We start from the raw sequence: 18,031 nt of genomic DNA, 5'->3' as shown, positions 1-18,031 counted from the left end.
CCTTGTGGCATTTTGTGGGCCGGCAGGAAGAGAAGGCTTGAAACATTTTTCAAGGCCCGGTGGGAAGACACCTGTGGGTCGCTCAGGCCCTTACACTCCTGCGCCACCAAGGGCCTGCAGACGAACACTGTGGTAAGACAGATCCTCCACTGGCAGGGTAAGGGGGGAAACGTTTATTTGTTTAAGAAAATTCAGAGAGACCGCTTTACGCTTTTCCCCCTATGAAAACCTTCAACCTAGCTTCAGCCAAATTCTGGGTGGTCTACAGATGCCTTCGTGACACGACACTGATTCCAAATGACACTGGTCCTAAATCGGGAGGAGGTGAGTCAGCTGTTACTCCCCAGGCCGAACGGAAAACACTGAAGAGTTGCACTTGAGGGGTTCAACGCCGGCCCTCACCCTCCAGAACCCCGGATGCCTGTCCACATCTGTCAGGACAGAGTGCCCACCGCACCCACCTGGACGCTTCCTGTGCACTGAAATGCTTGGCCCTGCGCCACCTGGCGGCAGTGATCCCCAGGAAGCTGACACTGGGGCCCGCGGGTAGCAAGCACACCAAACCAGGGTCAGATCAGAGGCCCGCTGGCCGCCTCCCCCAACATGAGGCCGCCTCCCCCCAAGCCAGGCCGCCTCCCACTAAAAAACGTTAAGCCTCGCTCTTTCGACCTTCTGGTGAGCATGAGGTAGCTGTGTGGAGCCTGTCTTCAGTGAGACAAACAGTGCAGTGCGGCTCGTGCTTTAAAAATCATAATGCAATTGAGAACGACTGAAAAGCATCTAAAGCTTGACCATTTACAATAAACTCATCACATGCTGTAGAAATAACCAGATTTGCGTCCCGCCCCAGCTCACTCATGGGAACGTTTAAGTCTGACCTTCCTCCCTCCGAGCTTCCTTCCACAATGGACCCTTCCGCACCCCCCAAGCACATGCTAAAAATAATAGATTTTTAAAAGAATAATGAAACAGTTAAGATGTACAATTTCAGGGGCGCCTGGGGGGCTCAGCCAGTTGAGCGTCCAACTTCAGCTCAGGTCATGATCTCACGGTCCGTGAGTTCGAGCCCCACATCGGGCTCTGCGCTCACAGCTCAGACCCTGGAGCCTGCTTCAAATTCTGTGTCTCCCTCTCTCTCTGTCCCCCCCACCCCTTCACTGACTCTGTCTCTCTCAAAAATAAATAACGTAAAAAAAGATGTACGATTTCATAATATTACACATACGACTATGCTAAGGCACATTAAAGTATTAAAGCTAACCACGTAGCTGTGATTGTGTTTATGGTAAATGAAAGGAGGCCAGAGAAAGACTGGGCTGTGCCATCAGCCCCTCTGGTTCACCTGTCAAGTGAAGAGTCCTCTCGTAGAGAGGTCAGTGTGGACACGGCCTGCTCCAGAAACAAGGTTTGGCCACAGTTTTAGAAATAAGACAAGGGACTGAGAGTCATGCGCTTGTTTGAAAAGTACCATCACTGCAAACGAGGGGCTGTTCTAGGTGACAGGTTCAGTTTTCATCTCTGTGTTCCCGCTTCACTTTCACCACGTAATAATTTTCCTGCCCTTCGGATGTGAACGCCTGTAAATGCTCTTGAGAAGAGTTGCTGAATTCTCTCAGGAATGGAGACGAGGCTGCTTGGACACAGCCTTTGATTAAACATTTTAGAGCATGGGGCGCCTGGGGCGGCTCAGTCGGTAAAACGTCTGACTTTGGCTCAGGTCATGATCTCGGGGTTCATGGGTTCGAGCCCCACATCAGGCTCTGCACTGACAGCTCGAGGTCTGGAGCCTGCTTGGGATTCATATTCTTTCTCTCTCTCTCTCTCTGCCCCTCCCCTGCTCATGCTCTGTCTCTCTCAAAAATAAACATTAAAAAAAATTTTTTTTTTAATTTAGAGCGATTTTAACTGTGTTTCCCCGTACTGTTTCAGGTGTCTGTTACCGAAGCCTTCCTGTTTAGTAGCAATTATTCCCAGAGGAACAGGTACTGCGAATATCTAGCGACTGCAGAACTTTTGACTAGGAGGTACCCGGAACACTTAAAAATCAATCAAATACACAGCAGCCCAAGAGACTCTGAGCCCAGCAGAGGGGAGCTGGGCTTGCCCACGCCCTGCTGTGCTGCCTAATTCACCTGCCTCCATGGGTGACAAACCAGGAGATCCTCTGTGACACAGTCACAGAAGAGTTACTGCTTCTCAGAACCTCGAGAAGCGACAGAGGCCTACAGAGAGGCTCCCGGAGGTGCACACGTGCCCTCATACCTCAGCGAGCAGAGTCCTCACCTTTTGATGAGCTTGATACATTTCAAAGCTTCATCCATGTCTCCGATGGTGACAAAGAAGCTGAAGTCGAGCATGGCATCCTGAGTGGGCTTATCGCAGCTCTCCAGTCCGACGAAGTCTCGCAGGGGTCTCCTGCCCACCAGGTGGGGGACGCGGTGGCGCCCTGGGTCCCCCTGGTCTTCCCCGTCTGCTTCTCCTGGCTGAATGACAAAGGACACCGTTAGCTGTCGGGTCGGGGAAGCGGATACGCACACTGAGCCTCTGCTCGAGACGCGTGCCCGTGCGCAGAGGTGGCCGCCGTCCCTGCCGGGCACCGGGAAAGCTGTGGGCGCCGGTTTCAGGCAGCAGAAAGCACAGGCTGTCCCGCGTAGGGACCTGTCCCTCAGCCTCTAGCTCATGAATGCCGACCCCTCGGTTACTCCACAGCCTCGAGAGGTCTCGCTGCCAAGCCAGGCGCTCTCGCACGGGCACGGGGCCCTAGAATCAAGTAACTCCAACGCGATTTCCGGCAGAACTTTCCAAAGCCGTAACCCAGATTAGTCTTGTGCCCTCACTGATGTTTTTCAGAAGAACCACTGACCCTGCGCGGCGCTTCCCAGACGGGCCTGGGGAGACAGTGTGCTGACGGCACCTGGGCCCTCCCCCTCCCCACCCTGCTCCCTTCCGCCCAGCCTGGTGCTGCTCTGCTCCATCTCGCCTGGGGCCCACACGCGCCCCGCCTCCCGCATCATCCGCTTTTCTCTCTGCGAAGGCCCCAGTTCTCTGCCTCTCTAAAGGTGGTCACGGCCCACGCTCCTTGGACCCGGCTCCCCTGGCTAGTCCCTGGTCTCCTGGGACGTTGTCATTGATAACAAGTGTGTACTCGGTCACTCAAACGACCATACATTTCTTCACCACAGATTCACAGCTCATAGCTGCTAAAATCCCTGGAATTTCCCCGTGATAAGGCCTTAGAATGAAGGTGACTTTGGGTCTCTGCCCAGGGGCAGGGTGGCTGCCGGGAGGACCCGCCACGGATCAGAGGGCTCCAGCGAGGCCTCCATAACCGCCCAGGACTGCGACCGCAGGCCTCCGGGCAGGGAGGGGTGGGGGGAGTGGCACCCGGTGAGGACTCCAGCACTCGGGAGCTCTGCGCCCTCCCCGGACGGACGTGCCCTGTGCGTCTCTTCATCTGGCTGCTGCCTCGTGTCCTTTATCGCATCCTCCACACACCGCTAAATGCGAGTACGTGGTTCCCTGGCCTCTGGGAGCCGCTCTAACCGGCTGCAAGAGCCCGAGGAGGACCCTCCACTCTGTGGCCTGTGGCGGGAGCACGGGTGGGGGTGGGGGTGCGGGACGGAGGCCGTGACCCGTGGGACCTGGCGCTGTCTCTGGGTGCACGGTGTCAGAACCGACTGGATTGTGTTGAGCATAGAGCCGTGTACAGAAGGGTCAGGTCACTATGGTGTACACCTGTAGCCAGTGTAACTTTGGATATTAACTACGCTTCTGTAAAAAAAATCTTTTTAAGAAAAAAAAAAATGGGGGCGCCTGGGTGGCTCGGTCGGTTGAGCGTCAGACTTCGGCTGAGGTCATGATCTCACGGTTTGTGAGTTCGAGCCCCACGTTGGGCTCTGTGCTGACAGCTCAGAGCCTGGAGCCTGTTTCAGATTCTGTGTCTCCCTCTCTCTGACCCTCCCCCGTTCATGCTCTATCTCTCTCTGTCTCAAAAAGAAACGTTAAAAAAAAAAACAATTTTTTTTAAAAAAAAAGAAAAAAAACGGAGTTGAATTCTCAGGCCCCCAGGTGGTATCTGAGACTTTCTTCGTGTTGTGGGGGGCTCCCTCGCCACGGCAGAATTGGGTCTAGGAACCCTAACAGATCTCATCGCCGTGGCTGCTGCTGCGTGACCCCTGCCCCCACTCGGTTCTCAGCAGCCCCCCATCTTGCTGCTCCCTGACGTTCACCTAAAGTCTCTAACTTGGGGGGGGGGGCACTTGAAACACTGGTAGGATTTGTCAGACCCAGGTGTGGATGGCAAGGCCTTTACAGGCACAGAGCAGAGCATAAGCAAAGGGCCTGGGGCAGCCCCCAGTCTGGGTGGATGAGCGCAGGCCGGGTCACGTCAGGAGGAGGCTGAAAGCTGCAGTCGGCCCTGAGCGGGAACTTTCAGAAAACGTGCGCACACACTGCGAGGCAGAGGCCAGACTTCCAGCCGGTCAGTCTGCTGTGGACCCGGTGCCCCATTATGATCAGAACCGGGCCCACTGTGGTTGCGCCGGGGAATTCTCACAGAAACAAGAGTGCCGTGGCTCACCCGCCACAGGCAATGGCCGCTGCCCTCGTTTCGGAGCCTCAGCTCTGTTCCGAGAGGGGGCACTGAGCTGGGGACCCTGGGTTGTCACGTTCTCATCCACACCCTCAAGTGTGCAGACAGGGGACCTCCGGACGCGGTGCTGACGGCCTCGGATACGGGTCAGTAATCCAGGAGAAGGGCAGCTTTTAAAGAAACACGATGATTCACAGCTTCCTCTTACTAGCACTTTAGAGATCAAGTTAATAAGATTCCCTTTTTTGCTAATCTAGTTCATAAACTATTTCCTGCATTACAACACGGTGACGGACTGTTCAAGCCACAGTCTGAGCCAGGACAGGGGCTATGCGGAGCGACGTAGGCGCGCGGCTCCCACACCGGGGCTGCTGTGGCATCAGACTCCCCGACAAGCCTGGGGACAGAGGGACAGAGGAACGCAAGCAGAAGGGGCCACGTGCGAGTGAGGCAAAGTCTAGGGACCGGATGGTGAGGGGAACACGGAAGGCTCACGCGAACGGGAGAAACCAAAGTCCACGCTGGGAATAACGGGCGGAACAAGACAAATGCGGATAAGATTGACTTTCCTTCTAACCTGCAGCCCGTGGAGAAATACTTGAGGCCGGCAGAGCAGACGTTCCCCCAGGAACCCCAGTCTTCACGGTCGGTAATGCTTTGCTAGCGGGAAAACCCCCTCAGCCGGATGACAGCCAGGCCTCTGGGATCCTGGAGTCCCCAGCGTACGGACGGTCCGTTTGGAAACCTCCTTGTCATTACCATCCTCCGCCCGTCCAACTCCCAAGGATAACATCTGCCTCTCATGACCCCGGTGCGGCTCTTTCTGCCCACGGGTCCTGTCCCCCTGCCGTAATAAAACCACCCCTTTGTACCAGAACATCTCAAGAACTTTCTTGACTGTTCCCTCTTGAACCCCGCTTCAAACCAAATCAGGGAAATTAGGAGGAAAACTCGATAGGAGGAACCATAAACACGCTCTCATGATGTTTTGAGTCCTCAGGTCAAAGGAAAGACGAATGTTCCTGAGGTACGTGAAATGAGAATGAAATCCAGAAAAATGCCGGCGTGAGGGCAGAGATGGTTTAAAATAAGGGAATGAAGAAAAGCTGTGGGCGGAGCCGCGAGACACTCACGGGTCCGGAGACCCTGGCGACAAGGAGGCCGAGCCCCAGGGGAGGCAGACAACTCTTTGCAAGACAAGCTAGCTGGGAGCGTGCACGTGTGTGAAAACAACCCTGTTCCATCGAAAATAAACAAGCAGACATGTGAGTGAGACACACTTCCTGAAAAGCCACAGGCTGGCCTGTCCCCAGGGGCCACCTCTGCGCCCGCATCACCGTTAGTCCCCTACCCGAGGACCGCGGACACGTCACGTCCGTGCTACCTTGTCTTGATGACACAGCCAAGGCTTGTCACTTTCCTGACCCGGGGGCCTCCCAGCTGCTGGAGTTTGGGGGCACAAATTAGAGCACGTGGTGCGCGGTGCGTAATGAGGGGTGAGCCGCGGCCGCCAGAGACCCCCCGCCCCTCCGGGACCCGGGAATGCGGCCCCACGCTCGCGGGGCTCCCACCTTCCTCGTGAAGTAATAGTGAGGCACTTGAATTCCCAGAAGGGTCTGGTAGGCGGGAGGCCGGGAGAAGCTGTCCTGGAGCAAGAAGCCATGCTCTTCGGTGACGAAGAAGGACAGGACCAGCACGTCAGCCTGAGGGAGAGGGAGACGCTGTCGGCTCTGGTGTGACCATGTCACCTTCCATCGTGCATCTGATCCCCACGTTCACGGCCAGGATGTTGACACACAGAGAAGAAGGACGAACGTGGGCACACAGCCTCATGCGGATAATCCACTAGCCCCCTTCTGGAAGATGTGCCACCTCCTAAGTGGAGAGCCGCTAAACCCTCTTAGGGACGGGTTTTCTTGTAGCAAAAACAAATCTTTCCCCACCCAGCTGGTAAACGACACCAAAGAACTCTTGGGTGTCGGTTTTTCTGTTCAGCTCCTCGACTCTCATTTCAAAGACAGCAGCAGAAAGATTCTCTCAACCGCTCTTGCGGGGGAGGGGGGTGGAGGGATCGGGGCGGCAGTGCCATCCAGCCCCCTGTGGACAGGAGCAGCAGGAGGTCCAGGGGGCGAAGCCCTCCCGGGCCTCACCCTCCTCGAGAAGCCTGGACGCGGCACCCGGTCAGCGTGCTGGCAAAGGCCCCAGAGTGGCAATCAGCGCGCACCCTCACCGCCCGCCCGGGGCCGTCTCCTGTTCCAGTCACAGAGTCATGGAGATGCCACCTGTTTACCACTCAGCATTTCAGAACGAAGGATTGGCCGTGCGTCTGAATGTCTGTGCGTCTGAACGTCTGGGGGCACAGACACCCACCGCTGATAATCCTGGGCCCTGTGCTCACCACCCTGGGGAGGGGGGCGCTTCCTTTGGCAGGGACACAAGGCCGCCAGCGTCAGCAGGCTGGCTGCCCTTGCCGACTTACTGGGACCGGCTACAGACCCCTCTCGGAACAAGGTCATCACAGGGAGGCAGAGCCGGCCGCTGGCCTCTTCCAGGGAGCTCCAGACGTTCTGACAACGTACGTAAGGAAAGCATCAGAGTCCTGGACGCTATGGGGGGGTGGGTGGGGGATGCCTGGTAGGGAGGAGGTCAGGGGCCAGGGCGAGGAGGTCAGTGGAACCGGCCTTGCTGACCCAGCCCCAGGACACACGCCCGCCATGGGTTAGCTCTGTTAACCGTTAGGGTGGCAGGCTCGGTCCCAGGGAGAAAGTAATATGCAGCACTCGACGTCATGGGAGAACTAAAACAGGACAGACCGAGTGGGAGCAGACAGAGAGGGTGGGGCCCGCCACCACGCAAACCCAGAGGCCACGCAGGCCACGTGTTGAGGAGGCAGTCTGCTCAACGGGCACCAACCTCCCTCCAGCTTTCCCACAAACCACGTCAGGACCGTGAACCTGCCCAGACCCCTGCACCAAGAGACAACCACGACGCAGTCAGGGTACCGTGAGGTCCGGGCCGTCCTCGGCGGGGGGCTTCTTGTCCCTGGGCTGCAGCGGGGCCCCCGGCACCTCCGGCACGGCCTCGCACACGAACAGCCTGGGCTCGCTCTGGTCCCAGAAGTGGCTCACAGGAACGAGATCCCTCAGTCTTTCGTCCGCAAAGGCGGGGCTCCTGAAAGAGAAGGCCCATCCTGAGTCCTGAGGGCTGAGATGCGCTCTGGAAACGCGTGCCCAGGGTCGGCGTCGGCGTCCGCGTCCGCAGGCTGCTGTGCGCTCCACAGACTGCCTGCTCCGGGGCCACTTCCCACAGCACGCTGCAGCCAGCCTGCAGGGGGCACGCTCACATCAAACAAAGCCAGTCAAAGAGGCCCAGGGCAGCCTCGTCGGAGGGCGTGTGACGCTTTGGCTCTGGAGACTCCACAGAGGGCGCCTGCCAGGACCGGTGTGGACCTCGCGTCCTGTAGGGCAGACACGTGCCGAGGGGTAGGTGTGCTGCCCACAGACAAGGTGGGTCTGGAGGCAAAGGAAGGTCAGATCTCAGAAGCGGAGGGGAGTCTGCGGGGAGGCCATGCACTGTCCCTGCTGCCACCGGAGGAGTGACAGGCTGGGCCGGGGAGGACGTGGCTTGAAGGTGGAGGGCAGAGGGAAAGTGTGAGTCTGAGACATGATTCAAACAAGGGAAATGGGACGAGTCACAGCCGAGGCGACTAAGGGAGAGGTGAGCTGTGAGGTTTCCGAGCACACAGCCGAGACAAGAGTGATCTCTGGAAATGAGGTGCAGGTGATGACAAGAGATTCCAGCGGACATTTGGGGCCGAGAAAGCAGAGCGAGGCTGGGGAGAGGTGAGGACGGGCCTGTTTGGGCAGGGCCGCCAGTGGCGACCAGTTTAAGCCCCCAGGAGAAAGAAGGTTCTGGAAAAGGGTTTCAGCAGTGGAGTGGGAGGGGACCGTAACAGAGAAAAGGAGCAGGTGCCCAGCAAGGCCGGCCTCGGGCTCTGCTGTCGGGCACGCGTTGTGGGTGCCGGCCGCAGTGTGCACCCTGGGTCCTGAGCCGCGCACTGGGCCCTCAGGTGTCACTTTCCAGAGTCAGAGGTGAGCCCTCAGTGGGGCAGGGCGAGCGTGTCCCTGGCAGCAGCAGGAACTCAAACACAGGTTATACGAACTCCCTGAAGAGCAGTGATTACTTTTCTAGAAAGACACCACCACCCAGACAGACGCGCTCCCTTCCCAGGTGCAGACAAGGCTGAGTGACCGCCACTCCCCCCAACATCCGGGCCACCGTGTGCCCATGGCTGCCACTGCCCTTCCAGAAGCCCGTTTCTGCCGGGTAATTCCAGGACCCCAGGGGCTCCCATCCATCCCAACTGTTGGGGCTGTTGGCTACACTGTTTCCTCCACCACCACCTGCTAAGGGGCTTCAAGTCTGGAGCGTCACTCAGCCACCACCTGCTCGGAAGCTGTGTATCATTTTCACTAGCTTTACACTGAAGTCCCGCCGAATCATAGCCTTACTTCTTGGTCTCTTGCCCGCTGAAGGACAGCGTCTCCCTCCGATCAATCTGCCCCGTCTTGAGGTCCAGGAGAGTCACAGTGTCCATTTCCACGTCGTAGAAGCAGATTTTGGAATCGGGGCTGCCGTCAGCCTAGGGGAAGACAAAACGGGGCTCACGGAACCGCGTGGCTGGCACCCCGTGGGTTTGAGAACAAGCGTGTGGCGTCCACGACCCGCTGGCCACTCCAGCACTCCTAACGTGGGTGTCGGTGCACTGTCGTCCCACTGAGACAGCTGTCCGGGGGGTACTTTGTAATTTCAGGGGGCCGAGAAACTCTAGAACACTGTGGAGGTCCAACGCCAACTGTCCGGCTGAGGTGGATGAACCACAGGGACACGGAGGAGTGGATCCCCACACGCCAGTTCTCACACAGGCGAATGAAGACGAGAGAAGGGGAGGAGCTTGGCTGGTGGGGGAACGAATAGCCAACGACTCGGGGAGACTGTGCAAGGCTTTGTCTTACCAGGCGGCAGGACGCTAAATGGGGCCTGAGGACTCAAGAAAAACAAGAAGATCAGCCCGTCAAAACTTCAGACAGAGACCACCGTAAGCCCGATGGCAGCGGTTTCTCATCACAAACACCGTCCGCGAGAGGAAAGACCAACAACGAACCGGGAGATGCGTCAGCGACACTGAAGGTGCCCAGCCTCCTGCCCCCACCCCGCCCCCCGCCCAGGGGAACGGTGGACCACTGCCCGCGCCAGCCCCTCCTTTCCAAAGTGCACCCTCCCGCGGGGAGCGCCAGCGGGGCTGGGGACAGCTGGTTTTCACCACAAGCTCGCTTGTGCTGCCTGAACTTTATTTCTTTGCCATGTTTTCTTTCACCACGGACAAGAATTCCTGGCACAAGGAGAGATGTTTTTGTCCCTTAGCGTCGCCGCACTGTCCCCGCCCGTGCCATGCATTCACGCCAGCAGCAGGGAGATGGTGCCGTGTCCTGGGATGCCCACCCTGCTTCTGCTTCCGTGCCCCTGGGCTCTGGCACCGCCCTCCTGCCGCCCGAGGACCCCCATCTCCAGCCAGACTTAGCCTCTGAGACTCAGGCTTGTCTTCGCTGGCCCACGTGCTGCCCTGAGGAGCCTCGAACTCAGCACTGAGACAGGACGCCCCACCGTCCCCCTTTCAACCTCCACGTGGCTGCCCGGGGTGGAATCAGTCCCTGCCCATCCGTGCCCCCCGCCCCAGATGATCCCCAACCCCCAGAAGACTTCTGCACACCCCCCCACCGCTGAGAAGCAACCTGTAGAAAGATGCTACGTGACGGTCCTGTCTTGCCCCTGCGCCAAGGCCGGCGCCCGTGTGATGGCCCACTGACCGTGCCGGCCTCAGCCTCCACCCTCTGCCAGGGATGGCAGGCCCTCGGGTCGTGCTGTACCACCTGCTTATACTCCGGGCGCGTCTCCCTGTGCCTCCCCTGCCCCTGCCACATGCTCGTCTGGAAGCCTCCCGCCCGGCATGGCCCGCAGTTGGACCGTCTCTGATGGACGTCTGTTTGTCCACAGGAAGGGGCCACACTCTCCTAATTAAGCATCGGCTTGTGTCCGCGGTGCCCAACACAGTGTCTGGTTCCCGGAAGGCAACCGGTAAGTAGGTGGTGAAAGAATGGATTCGCAAGCAAACACTCATGGGCAGCAAGGCTCACTGCCTGCAGGGCAGGACAGACGTGTCCGCGTCCCTTCTGTCAGACTCTGCTCCCTGGCTGTCCTTGCCTTCTCTAAGCCAGAGGCTCAGAGGGCCTTGCTACCCCCTCATGCCAAGAGAACCCAGCCGGCTGGTGAAAAGGTACAGAAAAGAGAAGAGGTGCAGAGGGGGACCCTGCACAGGGGGACCCACTGTCTCAGAGGAACTAGGGACTGGGGACAGGTGGGGGCTCAGGTCTCGTGGCAGGAGGGGGGCACAGTGGGCACGGCCGGAGGAGGCCGCGGTCCGGGGGAGGGGGGCACAGTGGGCACGGCCGGAGGAGGCCGCGGTCCGGGGAGCAGCTGCCGCCGCGCACCCACCTTGCTGAGGAGGATGCTGATCTTGCCGCCGCTGGCATTACACCTGAGCGAGGCCATGCCCGCTGCGCCCGGGATCAGATCGGCCAGCTTCCGGTCACCACAGTGCTCTTTGGCCTCTCTGTAGGGGGACACGGGGGCTCAGGGGAGGCGCAGGCCTGTGGCTGGGCAGCTCACAGGGCCAGAGCCCGCTCTCTGAGAGAACAGAAACCTTCCTTCAAAGAACTCGGGGCTCCTCGAAGGCATGGCTGCTCGCACGCCGGAGGTCTTGCGCCACGACAGAGGGCCCAGATCAGGGTACAGGGCGAGCGTCAGCAGTTTAAGTTGCTAAACTGAGGTCCGATGACAATAACGTCGTATTACTTTCAGGCATAAACATACTGATTCAAGGTCTGGGTCAGTCTGTAAAGTTCCCAGGTTTAACGAACAGAAGTGAATACGTATCCCTCCCCCTACTCCTCTGTGCTCAGCCTCTGTCCCTGCGACACGTTTTGGCCGTTCGTCCTGCCAAAACGGGCTGCTGTCCCACATGCCACGTACAAACACGCGTGTCTCTAGCCCGTTTACTGGGTTCTGGCGTGACGCTGTTACAAACGGCACTGGGTCGGCAGCGGTGGCTCCTCCCGACTGTTTCCACTTAATTCTCGTTTCCTCCGTGCTTCCCTGGTGTCCTCTGTGTCCCAGGATCCCTTCCAGGCCCCGTGTCCTTAGGCCCCCCAGGCTGGGACAGTTTGTCTGACTCCAGGCTCCTGTGACATTTCCTGCCTCCGTCCTAGAATTTCTCCAAGGAGCCTCGTGGTCCTGTTGGAGAGCACTGTGGAAACCCGCACCTGGGCCCTGGGCGTGCTGGCAGAGCAAGGCCCCGCACGCGGACTCACTGGTGCCCGGACGTGTATCCGGAGATGTCTCGACGCGCACCCGACGTCTGTGTCCGTATGAAGCTAAACGTGACTTGTGCTCAACCCTTCGCCATGAGGCTCATTCTCGCCTCCTCCCCTCGCTTATGTCACCTCCTCCCAACACTGAAGCCCCGGCTCCCAAAACCTGCACCTTCACTCTGTGCAGCTGAGCGGCGGCGCGGGACGCTTGCCCTGTGCCCTGTGCCCTGTGCGGGGAGCTCTGCGGACGGCAGTGCGGTCCTGTGTCCGGTCCCTCAGCCCCCAGTATCAACACCACCACCACCACTACCCGAAGGGCCGGGGTCAGCACCGCCTCTCCGAGGGCTGGTTCACACATTTCTACCGTACTTAGGTGACTGTCACATTCCGTACTCTATCCTGTGATCCCCTGAAAGATTTTGAAAACTGACGCACATTAAGACTCATTTTCTGCTGTAAAGCGTTATAGCCTCTGACAACGGTCAGCGGTTTTTAGCAATAAACTGCTTTCTTATTTAAGGCACGAACATTTTTTTTGACATAATGCTACTGCACACTTGACTAGACAACAGACCTATCTTTTACATGTACCGAGAAAATACAAAATTAATCTGACTCACTTTATTGAGAAATTCACTCTATTGCAATGGCGTTGATCTGAACCCGCAGTATCTCCCGATATACGTCTATACTTTTATTTGGACAAAAACCGTACCTTCGGGAAAGATCAAAGCTTTTAAAGTGAGCCAAGTCTGTCCCCACAACCAGGAAATCTCCACAGATGTCAAGGAAGCATGGGCTCCCCTCCGCCTCTGGGAACAGTAGGAGCTGTTTCACGGTCCCCTGAGGAAAAGGAAAGGAGAATGATTAAGGGAAGCAGCGTGCACGTAGCATCTTACTTTTGGTACCGAACATTACTCACAGGTAATCGTGTTCGCACTAAGCAGGCGCTCAGGTAAGACGCGCAGAACCTAGCAGATTCTAACACTACACAGGGAAGGCTCAGGGGTGTGTGGTGTTCACGGCTGCCAAAACCCGTGGAATTTCCAGTGAAAAGGGCCACAGATGTGTCTCCGCTCACGTTAACGAAGGTGACTTTGGGTCTCTGCCCAGGGGCGGGGTGGCTGCCGGGAGGACCCGCCACGGGTCAGAGGGCTCCAGCGAGGCCTCCATAACCGCCCAGGACTGCGACCGCAGGCCTCCGGGCAGGGAGGGGTGGGGGGAGGGGCACCCGGCGAGGACTCGAGGACTCGGGAGCTCTGCGCCCTCCCCGGACGTGCCCTGTGCGTCTCTTCATCTGGCTGCTGCCTCGTGTCCTTTATCGCATCCTCCACACACCGCTAAGCGCGAGTACGTGGTTCCCTGGCCTCTGGGAGCCGCTCTAACCGGCTGCAAGAGCCCGAGGAGGACCCTCCACTCTGTGGCCTGTGGCGGGAGCACGGGTGGGGGTGGGGGGGCGGGACGGAGGCCGTGACCCGTGGGACCTGGCGCGTCTCTGGGTGCATGGTGTCAGAACCGAGTTGACTTCTGGGCACCCCGTGCACGAGGACTACTTAGTGTTCGGTGGTGGGGAACCCTGTTCCTCCGGGAACCTGCAAGGCTTCCCACGTTGCTACCTGTCACCTAACTGCCACCACCCCCAAGCACTGCTTGGCCCCTTCCCGGGCTGTGGCCTCAGTTCCCAGCTGCCTGGCTCCAGGTCCTCGGACTGCACCGTGGCCCCGCCCACCTGACCTCACTGCGGGCAGCTCCCCCCCTACCACACCACTCACACACAAAACCCATCTTCCAGCAGAAAGTAACAAAACTAAAGCCGGAATGCTTGTCCCCATCCCTCCGGGCTTCACACCCCCCACGGGCTTCAGATGAGGGCCTTTAGTCAGGCCAGCCGGTCCTCCTGCCTCCTCTCCCACTGCTTCCGCCCCCACCAGCCCCTTCTTTGGAAGCTCGGGCCCCCCGTAATCGAGGTGCCCTCACCGACACCAAACAGCAGAAAGCACCGGGGGCGAGTGGAGCGCCACCTCCCGGCCCGGAAAGGAGTCCCCCTAGAGAAGTGGACGGTGCATGGCAGCCGGCGTCGTCTCAAAGAGGCAACGACAACCGCGGTGTGCGTGTGTAGGTCCTCAAGAGTGGGGAGCACGGTGTGCAGAGACGCCCCCAGGCTTTCCAAACCCGAGAGCTACTGCACGTTGATTACGAGTTTCCACAGGCACATATGCCTGTTAGTTAGAAAATTCACACCCAACTCCAGCCCGTCTGTTGTTGGAGGACCCTAAGGCCGTCAGCGGGCTTGTCAGTTGTCTCCACGTTTCACAGAAGGCCTTTCACCCTTTTTCCCAGCAGGCCACGCTCCCGTTCCCAGTATGCCTTTCACCCTTTCCCAGCAGGCCACGCTCCCGTTCCCAGTGTGCCTTTCACCCTTCCCCAGCAGGCCACGCTCCCGTTCCCAGTGTGCCTTTCACCCTTTCCCAGCAGGCCACGCTCCCTTTCCCAGTGTGCCTTTCATCCTTTCTCAGCATGTTGACCACCCTGTGAAAATCAACACGAGAAGACTCCTAGTGACTCCAGGCTGTTGAGCAAACAGGTGCCGGTGCCCACAGAGCCCACTGGGCTCCCCGAAGTGTGCCACCCACCTTGGGGTTGGAGGGTAGGTTTGCTCCTGGATTTTGAGCCTTGCTCTGTGTTTCGAGCTCTCCGGGCTTACTTGAGATGTTTTAAGGCTTTGTCCTTTTTGAGAGTTGTTTGGCCTTTGGTCCAACTTCTTTTTGCAACTGTTTAGGTCTTTTTTTTTTTTTTAGAAAAAAAGTTCGTAAGATATAGGATCCTAGGCACCAAAATGCTCTTGAGGTCATGCCATGCCCCTCCTTTCTGGGATCCTGACTGGGCCCACGTTTAAAAACTATGCCCCCTCCATGGGGCGCCTGGGTGGCGCAGTCGGTTAAGCGTCCGACTTCAGCCAGGTCACGATCTCGCGGTCCATGAGTTCGAGCCCCGCGTCAGGCTCTGGGCTGATGGCTCGGAGCCTGGAGCCTGTTTCCGATTCTGTGTCTCCCTCTCTCGCTGCCCCTCCCCCGTTCATGCTCTGTCTCTCTCTGTCCCAAAAATGGATAAACGTTGAAAAAAAAATGTTTATTAAAAAAAAACTATGCCCCCTCCTAATGGGATTTCTAACCAAATGGACAGACTTAACGAAAAATAATTTCTAACTTCAAAAGCCATTATGGGGAACGTTTGATCTTCCTCAAATTGTTTTGCTCAAAATTAAATCACAAAGCTCCAACTCGAAAAAATCAAAAACAACCTCGAAACACACAAGCCTGGACGGGATGCCCATCTTAATCGGTGCCTTGACGGTTTCAGACGTTTTCAGGATTCTCAGTTTGCCTCTTTACAAAAATATCATTTCTGAATTAACTGAGGCAGACAAACAACCGAAATAAGTCAAAATGGCCTCTGAGGACTCTTATTTCCTCTCCCCCGGTGGTCCTTATCCCCAGGCTGACAGCCACCTTGTGCTTGGGCCCCCAGCTCTGGGGCCACTTTCTCTTCCTCACTCTGCACCTGCCCCCACTCCCACACAGTGCTGCTGCCTCACTCCAATCCTTTTGTCAAACTTCCCTTTTCCTCTGAGTCTCCCTCCACTCCTGAACTATTCACACCTGCCTCCTTAAAGTTAAGGCTTCCGAAGATCCAAATAAACCTTGAATTTTTTATGTTCCGTGGCCCAAGGCTGAATCGTGAGCCTTAGCTGCAGTTTCCTAAAGTGACTGGGACCTGCCCCGCCATAGGTTTGTTGAATAATTTAACATTTATTCGAACTTACCAACCTGGTTTCTTATTTTTATCATTTAGTGCATGAGCCCAGGCCAAATACTGGATGAACCTAGCCCGATGGGAACATTCCGAAAGGGATTTAGAAAAACTAAACTCTGTGATTTTGCAAGGTGCTAGAACACTCACTGGAAATCCCAAGCGATTACAGTAGCTCTTCCCAAGCCTGTTGATTGGAATAAAATTCATATTTGCAAGAAGAGAACACAAAAAGGGCTGATGAACCTGTTCATTAACTATCACAATTGATTTCAGGGGCGCCTGGGCGGCTCAGGCGGTTAAGCATCCAACTTTGACTCAGTTTGTGATCTGACAGTTCATGAGATCAATCCCCACGTCGGGCTCTGTGCCGACAGCTCAGAGCCTGGAGCCTGCTTCCGATGCTGTGTCTCCTTCTCTCTCTGCCCCTCCCCCGCTCATGCTCTGTCTCTCTGTCAAAAATAAACATTAAAAAAATTTTTTTAAAACTATTATAATTGACTTCAGATGGCTTTCAAAGAAAATACTGGTCTTCTTCAAAAAATGTTTTTAAGTGTTTATTTATTTTAAGAGAGAGGAGAGAGGGAATCCCAGGCAGACTCCATGCTGTCAGCACAGAGCCCGATGCGGGGCTTGAACTCACGAAGCCATGAGATCATGGCCAGAGCCGAGATCAAGAGTCGGACGCTTAACCTACTGAGCCACCACGCAGGTGCCCCTCTGGTCTTTAGATGTCGAGCCCACCTGGGTCGCATTTAACTCTGTTTATTTCACAGACTGAACCCGGGTCTTAGTTAAAACCAGGATAGGGGCGCCTGGGTGGCGCAGTAGGTTAAGCGTCCGACTTCAGCCAGGTCACGATCTCGCGGTCCGTGAGTTCGAGCCCCGCGTCGGGCTCTGGGCTGACGGCTCAGAGCCTGGAGCCTGTTTCCGATCCTGTGTCTCCCTCTCTCTCTGCCCCTCCCCCGTTCATGCTCTGTCTCTCTCTGTCCCAAAAATAAATAAACGTTGAAGAAAAAAAAAAAAAAAAAAACCAGGATGGAACGGGAAATGACATCCACTCCACATGGAGTTATCTGGCAAACCAGCCAGGGTGCATCCTGGATGAATCGCCTAAAAGAAAAACTGCTAAAATTCTTAATTTTCAACTGTGGCAAATGAAGGCCTCTAGACAGAACCAAATATGCCTGTTTTCTGGTATTGCTGCCAACGGCCGGGACACTGGAAAAGACTGTTACTACTTACGGGCTGAAGCACACCAGGCACCTTCAGCCTTCCAGCCAGCCTTTCCAGGCCCTCCTAATTGCCAGTAATGGGGCTCCAAAGAGGCACAGGGGCTCTTCCCAATGTTCCCTCTTAACTGGCTCAAACTACTCTCCAAATTGGGAACGACCCTCTGTCCTTACTGACACCGGGGCCACACTCCCGTTCAACCTCACTGCTGTGAAGCTGCCCCGGCCTTAGAATACTGGAATACCAAAACAGTTCAAATAGTGGGTGGCCCCAATAGAGCCCAACAGTTTCCTGTCCCTGAGCCCCTTTCCTTTTGTCTAGGTCCTGTGAGAGACACACACCCTTTCTCCTTACTTCCTCTGACTAGTCATCTGTTAGGTCAAGCTTTCTCAGGAAAGTATCAGGCTAGAATTTTTTTTTTCTCCCAAAAGGGGGAATTAACTCTCAATTTGACAGCAGTACTCAAAGTAAAAGACCCTTTGGCGTCTTTTATTAGCTCCTTCTCTGATGGCACCGGGGCCGGGTCTGGGGACACTGGTTACTTGTCCCTATTGGAGGAGCTACTATCCCCTTTATAAGCAAAATCCTCAAACGACATCGGCGGAATCCATACTGCATGTGCCATCAAGATTCAAACGGATTCCTCACAACCTGTCCCCGGAACAGGACCCTCAAATATAGATGTCCTTCAAGGCACGAGACCCATGATGACTTACGAGGCTCAGGGCCTTGTTATCCCCTGGACGAGACCCTGTAAGAGCCCCGTTTTACCTGTGAGAAAAACCAGTGGCTGAGGGTGGAGGTCTGTTGAGCTGGAAACAATAAATGAGTTGCCCCTGGGCACCCCCTTGTTCCCAACCCTCCTACGCCAACATCCATTGCAAGCAACAGTTTCACCGCAATTGATGTGCGCGTTTTTAGTATTCTAGTTGACGAGGATAGCCAGCAATGCCCCAGGGTTTCTCAGAGT

General features: G+C 56.6%; 1 protein-coding gene across 8 annotated transcripts in view; it reads right to left on the bottom strand.

The window, feature by feature from the left end:
* IFT140 (intraflagellar transport 140) overlaps window positions 1-18,031 on the bottom strand; it is a 79,531-nt gene that overhangs the window by 35,287 nt on the left and 26,213 nt on the right. For all 8 annotated transcript variants that reach the window (XR_015245320.1, XM_086691648.1, XM_086691649.1 and 5 more), the window contains 6 exons: window positions 12,734-12,861; window positions 11,144-11,261; window positions 9,103-9,233; window positions 7,594-7,762; window positions 6,163-6,294; window positions 2,284-2,483 (listed from right to left, as the gene is read on the bottom strand). Coding sequence is in view for 7 of the 8 variants with exons in the window: in XM_086691648.1 (XP_086547774.1) it covers window positions 2,284-2,483; window positions 6,163-6,294; window positions 7,594-7,762; window positions 9,103-9,233; window positions 11,144-11,261; window positions 12,734-12,861 (878 nt within the window). In the remaining variant the exon portion in view is untranslated. The remainder of the gene's footprint in view (window positions 1-2,283; window positions 2,484-6,162; window positions 6,295-7,593; window positions 7,763-9,102; window positions 9,234-11,143; window positions 11,262-12,733; window positions 12,862-18,031) is intronic.

The sequence above is a fragment of the Puma concolor genome, chromosome E3, assembly GCF_028749965.1.
Source record: "Puma concolor isolate L17-30 chromosome E3, mPumCon1.1.hap2, whole genome shotgun sequence".
Lineage (NCBI taxonomy): Eukaryota > Metazoa > Chordata > Mammalia > Carnivora > Felidae > Puma > Puma concolor.
Note: the sequence above shows the minus strand (reverse complement) of the source record. Positions and strands in the feature narration are given on the sequence as shown.